This window comes from Cibotium barometz, chromosome 1 (genome assembly GCF_041138505.1).
Source record: "Cibotium barometz isolate CiBa-2024 chromosome 1, ASM4113850v1, whole genome shotgun sequence".
Classification (NCBI taxonomy): Eukaryota; Viridiplantae; Streptophyta; class Polypodiopsida; order Cyatheales; family Cibotiaceae; genus Cibotium; species Cibotium barometz.
Genome location: NC_141046.1, coordinates 31,671,712 through 31,678,443, shown reverse-complemented (window position 1 = coordinate 31,678,443; position 6,732 = coordinate 31,671,712). Strand labels below are relative to the sequence as shown.

Below are 6,732 nucleotides of genomic sequence, written 5' to 3'. Positions count from 1 at the left end.
GCTATAGTAAAAATGACCATTACTTTTTCTTATACCTTGGTGGGAAAACATTACATTCAATTTGTCAAAAAATTACAAGTTATACATTTACAATAGTGGAACCTTCAAAGACAATAAGATTTAGTAAGATAGAGATGGGAAATAATCTCGATAATTGCTGCAAATTGAGGTGACAACTCATGACATTTTCCTTCCATCCATGCGAACCTATGAGGGAGCTTAGATGGTGATTTGGAAAGACATGGAGACATAGGTGTGAAAGAAGAGTCCCTACATTAAGTCCAATTAGACCCAACCAACCACATCATCTGACTAGGGTAGTAAGAGACCAAGATTAGATGCACCTAGACCCATTTAAGGTTATTTGGGCCCTACAAGAGACTAAGATTAGGTGCACCTAGACCCATTTGAGGTTATTTAGACCTTGCAAGTCAAATGGGTCTAGGTGCACCTAGACCCATTTGAGGTGCACCTAGACCCATTTGAGGTTATCTGGGCCCTGCAAGTTGAGGATACAAGAGACATAAGATAAGGTGCACGTAGTCCCATTTGAGGTCATTTAGGCCCTACAAGTTGAGGATAGTATGTCTTCAACAGATCTCCATCTACCCTTAGTGTCAATCTACACACTTGTAGCCTATTTGGCATGATGCTAAACCTACCTAAGTCATTAACCATATGACCACATATTGGCGATGTGTCAAAATGGATCTTCGCTACTCATGCACAATACTCATACATGAGCAACTCTTGTCATTAATTTGTTTTAGAGTCATGGGACTTGGGTAGTTAATGATTGGATGTCAACTGCATAAGGTGTTGACATAAGGACCAAAGAAGGTGATCATTCAACTGCAAAAGACATTTTCTCAACCATAATGCATCATAGTGTCATACCTTTCCTGCCTTCTCTTCCCCTTTGACAACCTTAATATAACCTTACAAATCTTCTACATATGAAGAAAATTATAATTTAGCTGCAAGAGTATGATAACTCTTCAGCTTTTACCAAACAATGAATAAATATAGAGCCCTCCAACTTAATGCTAAAGTCACCATCTTAAGTATGCTCTAACAATATGAGCTTGCTCTAATACCATGAAAAAGTAATGAGCAAAAGTGGATCTTAGGTAGCAAGAGTATAGCTGAGATAAAATAAGGACAAAACTTGGAAACCACACTCAACAATATATGTAGTGTGTAAAACAGTGATGAAGCAATCATTGTGAAGTCTACTATTTGATGATGTAGCCCCTTGATCATTGTTGGACCTTGATTGGTGTTGACTATGTTAACACCTTTGGACATGCCATCTCATCAAAAAGGTCGAACCTCACTAGAAGTAGACTTGTCAAGGTCAAAGTCAATCACAGAGAGATGTGGCATGAATCGAAAGCTATGTTACGGTGTTGAGCTGCATGGTAACCTAACCTAGATCCAACAAAAGGTGTTGATTTAAACATGTATTCTTCACTCCTTATAACAGTGATGCAAGATGTACCAAAACCCAGGTTACAATGCCGAACTGCATGCTCACCTGGATCCCACAAAGGGTGTTGATTGGAAGCAACAAGCTCCACTCCTGGTGGTGCCCTTCTGTCAGCCTTGTGACCATATTCAGTATAATTCCTACCCATGACAATATCTCTCTCCTTGGCACCTACTTTATCCATGCAACTATTACGACCCTGTGTTTTTCAAAGAGACAACAAGCAAGTGGGCACGGGCACGGGATGGCCAGTGTGAACAGGCATCAGTTGGATATGAAAAGGAAATTCATAAGTGTGGCCAGCCTAAGTGTGAAAGGGAACAAAAAGGATTATAAAGTTTATAAGGTTTAATAACCTTTAAGGCTTAAAAATATTATGTTTTTATAAGCATGCGTTTTTTTGGCTATATGGATTTTGGCGTTTTTGAAAAGCGAATCGCCTCTTTATAAAGGTGAAGGGTGGCGCATGGCATATGGTATTCCTTCGTTGGCACGTGGAATATTCAGGCGCATCACCTTGGATGCAGGTCGCCGTGTGGAGTTGCCGCAGCTACGCGTACGTATGGTACAAGCGACTGTACGTGAGGAAGTTCAGGTGGGCGGCTGCACGTGTGGAAGACCAGGCGACTGTGCCTATGGGCTGCAGCCAGCAAAGGGGCACCAGGCGGCTAGTCTATAGCCAAGCGAGCAGCCACGGGTAGCCAGCAACGGGCGTCAGACAGTTACAGCCAATCGGGCAGATTGCAAGCGAAACAGGGGGGAAGGTGTTACTGGACAGAGACAACCGACCACTGTATAGCCTCTCTCTTTCATCATAAGAGCCCGGTGTGTTTTCTCTTTTGTGTGCCATGGAAGTACGAGAGACTTTGAACAGGAGAACAAGCTATAGATGCATGGGACAATGACGGGACAATGTTCATGGAAGAGATGGTGTGATTTCTCTTCCTGTCGAATTTATATGTGCTCAGGGATTTGCTTATAGGTTCTCTATTTTTCTCTCACCTGGTGCTATGGAAAACAACCCTAGGTTTTTTTGGCACCGTGATTGGATGGTGCATATGTGGTTTATCTGTCATGGAAACAGGACATTGGTTTTTTCGAGAGGAAACAGGACTTTGGTATCGAGGAAACAAGCCTATGGTTATGGGATACAAGTCTTTGGTTTATCGGATACAAGTCTTTGGTTTCATGTGAAAAACATGTCTTTGGATTCATGTGAACAGGTAGTTTTCTCGAGGTTACATGCAAGCTGTGACTATAGGAAAGGACATATGGTTTGGTTCAGCCCTACTGTTGTTTGGGAAAGGGTTTGAGAGATCAATGGTAGCGATGGAGAAGACCTTTTCAAACAGGGAGGTGTTGTACAGGTGTGCCTTCTCTATGGAATGCTTAGCTGTAATAACGAGAGTTCTTATTTGAAAGTCTTGGGTGAAAGCTTCGAGGGATCCTATTGGTAGAGGATTCTACGAGTTGTACTTTGTACTCAAATTTTGTTCAAGTAAAGAAATACCGCAAGGGGTGCCACAGCGTTTTGGGACCAATCGGTGTCCTTGTACTATTTGCAGGAGCACTCTAGCTCCCCCTGTTTGTTTCCCTTTTCCAGGTTCCCATGGGTGATGAAGTGTTTTATGTGCGAGTGTTTGTTTCACCGCCCATCAGATTTCTGAAGGCCGGTTTCAACAGCCACCTCCATCCGAACCATTTCTAGCCACTTTAAAATCAAGAGATGGCTCTTCACAATGGTCTCATGATCAACACCAAATGATAAAATCGACTGGAACCCTCATTACCTCGAGTTGCTGCACCTTGGCTTAGCCCCTTGCTCCATGCCCCACATGCTCAAATTATCCTAGACATTTACTACACCCTGTCTTGGGGCTAAGCCACTGTGTAATGCTCTTAATCATGGAATTCGATAGACAATGGATCACAACCAGTGCTCGATGGCTTCAAAGTTTCTCCCAACATCCATATCTTGAATAATTTCCAAAGATTATGCAAGCTTCCAGAGAACTGGGTCCTAGAAACTACTTAAACTTTTTAAAACAAGTTGATCCAAAACACCATGAGCACCTATGACTGCACCAAAACCATGGTCAAGCCAGGTGCTACCTCCCCCTTTGTTTGGCTTATACTAATTCAATGTAATTGTAGCTCTCTCTCTCTCTCTCTCTCTCTCTCTCTCTCTCTCTCACACACACACACACACTAGTTTATTCTTTTATTGACCAAGCAAACGCATAACACGACTTACCAAGGATGCCAACTCGACCAGAACAATCAACGTTTCCAAGGGGAAATGGCTAATGCAGGTGCACACCAGTCAACATCCAAAACACTTTCTTAGCATTAAGGAAAGAAATTGTATCTGTGTGTACAAGAGTTCTTCACTGTTCTATTTGCCATGGCCAAATGGCAGTCTGTTACAAACTCAGAGATTTTGGGCATCGGTACGAGTGTCCCTTCGGTGTATTAATTAGCGCACACATGATACCCAACATTTTACTGTGCCTACATAACATATCTTTCTTTACCTCGTTTAGAAACATCCTGTGACACCAAATGCAAACTCTTCCACACTCATTTTGAGGGAAAGATCTTCTCAAATTGCATCAGAACTTTTTGCATTCTTCAAGCAACAACATCCAAGCTCTTCCATGCTTGTTTTTACACTTTCATTGCCTTAATCTTGTTCGCTTCTTCATGCAACTCATCACCTGCATAGATGTCAGACATAAAGATATAAGCTACAGCATCCTTCTTATCCAAATGCATTGCATGTTCAAAGGCCTGCTTTCCAAACTCCACATTGCCCCAATTTCTACAAGCACCCAGCACAGTATGCCACACCACAAGATTAGGACAGAATGGCATCTTCTTGATCATTGCTACTGCTTTATCTACATGGCCTGCACGGCCAAGGAGATCAACCATGCAAGTGTGGTGCTCAAGAATTGGAACAATGCCATAGTCTTTGCTCATGGCCTCAAAATATGTCTGGCTCTTAGTAAATTGACCTGTACGACTGCATGCATTAAGAACCACAACAAATGTGACCAGATCTGGCTTTAAACCTTCTCCTAGCATTTTGTCAAACATATGGAAAACATTTTCACTCTCTCCAAGATGGGCATATCCTGCCATTAATGCAGTCCACAAGACTACGTCTCGAACTGGAAGCTTGTCAAACACTTGCTGTGCTTTTGCAAGGGAGCCACATTTAGCATAAATATCGACCAAGGTGCTGCCAACCAAAAGGTCTCTTTCCAGAAACCCCTTTCTTTCAATCTCAGCATGTATTTCTCCAATCTTGTCAGTGGCCCCTACGCTGCCACAAGCTTTCAAGCCGCAAACAAATGTGATCGCATTTGGGGAGACACCCTCAAGTTGCATTTGTTCAAAACACTTGACTACTTTCTCAGAAAGCCCATGTTCAGCATATCCTACAATTAATGCATTCCATGAAACAACATTTCGAAATGGAAGCCTGTCAAACACTCGCTGTGCGTTTGCAAGCGAGCCATACTTAACATACATATCGACCAAGGCGCTGCCAACAAAAATATCTCTTTCCAGCAACCCCTGTCTTTCAATCTCAGCGTGTATTTCTCGGCCCTTGCCTGTGGCTCCTATGCTGCTGCAAGCTTTCAAGCTGCAAACAAAGGTTACAGCATTCGGGGAGACACCCTGGAGTTGCATCTCTTCAAAACAGTTGAGTGCTTCCTCCCCATGCCCATGTTCAGCATATCCTCCGATTAATGCAGTCCATGACACTACGGTCCGAATTGGAAGCTTCTCAAACACCTGTTTTGCTTTTAAAAGTGCGCCGCATTTAGCATACATATCAATCAAGGTGTTGCCAACAACAAGGTTTCTTTCCAGCAACCCCATTCTGGCAACCTCCGCATGGATTTGAAGGCCTCTTTCCAGATCTTGCAGTTTCGCACAAGCCTTCAGTATGGCCACAAAAGTATGTCCAGTGGGATGTACAGTATCATCCTTTTGCATTTTCTGGTATAAGGTGAGAGCATGTTGTGGCTTCCCACATTCGATATAACCAGTGATGAGGGAATTCCAGGAGCATTCAATCCGATACACCAGCCTGTCAAAAATCTGCTGGGCATCACGCATGCTTCCGAGTTCCACCAACATCAGGACGAGGTAGTTCCCCAATGATCTGTGCGTTTCCACCCCACTTTTGCACATGTAGGCATGCAGCCGCAGTGCACGCGCTCGGTCTCTCTCCTTTCCACACTTCTTCAAGAGGTGTGCAAAGTCCTCAATGGAAGGCTGGGACAGAACCCCTTTTTCCAAGGAAGGCAGTGCCTCCTCTAAGCGAATCATCCTCCAGCCAACGCCAGTAGCCCAGCTTGTCCTCATGCGTTGTGCATTCTCTCTTGCCGTAGCCTGTCTTGAACCCAACATGGATTGTAGGAGCCGTCCATCCATAGCGACTCCTGGGTAAGATTATGCTTGAAATTTGGGGCTCTTGGGTTGGGTGTGTCTGGACAGGAGAGGAGACAGGGGGAGAGTGACCAAGCATCATCGTCACTTAGTGGAAGCAATAAGAAAGAGGACGTACTTCCCCGTTACGTTCGTCGGAGCAGAGGGAGGAACGCCTCAATTAGTTCTTAAGCGATCGTGTAGTGAGTGAGTGTGAGAGAGAGCGAGCCTCAGATGATGAAATGTCTCTAAGGTACGCATAGTATGTAATTTTAGTTTTTTAGGGTAATCGTGGCTATGTTTCTATGAGTGTGAACTAGCCTATCCTATTTTCTATATATTTATATATGGATAATTGTGGTTGTGTTAGTTATGGGTGATAACTAACCTATCATATGGCATATTTTATGTGTGTTATGGTTTATCACATTGAAGAGTGTAACGCCACGAGACTTAAATTCCTACGAGAGAAAGGGAGTGTAGTTGGATCTCTCTACGTGAAATGCAGAGATCTTTCGGTCACCTTACTTGACGGAAGAAGTGCACGTTTTTAGCTAAGCACGAGGAGGAATCATACCGGCTATTTTTTAGTACAATGTGCGCTTGTTGAAGAGAAGAAGCCACACCCCCCATCACGGACCCTTCCATATGGGAAACCTATGCTCGCAACTCCTACAGCATCCCAAAGTAGCCCTTAGCTCACATCCCGCGTCCCGCATCCACCACCCTTTTTATCACCCCTAATTACATAAAGCTCTACACAACAGTAGAACACCAAGGACCATGAGGACCTTCATCTG

At 43.6% G+C, this 6,732-nt stretch overlaps 1 protein-coding gene across 1 annotated transcript; it reads right to left on the bottom strand.

The window, feature by feature from the left end:
- Positions 1-3,858: 3,858 nt before the first annotated feature.
- On the bottom strand, positions 3,859-6,144 carry LOC147641873 (pentatricopeptide repeat-containing protein At2g13600-like). The gene has a single exon (XM_086800546.1). The coding sequence runs from the start codon at positions 5,936-5,938 to the stop codon at positions 4,157-4,159; it is 1,782 nt and encodes a 593-aa protein (XP_086656672.1). The 5' UTR covers positions 5,939-6,144; the 3' UTR covers positions 3,859-4,156.
- Between the last annotated feature and the right edge of the window lie 588 nt (positions 6,145-6,732).

Coding starts and splice junctions, on each gene's coding strand:
- LOC147641873 (XM_086800546.1), bottom strand. CDS start 5,938: ATGGATGGACGGCTCCTACAATCCATGTTGGGTTCAAGACAGGCTACG.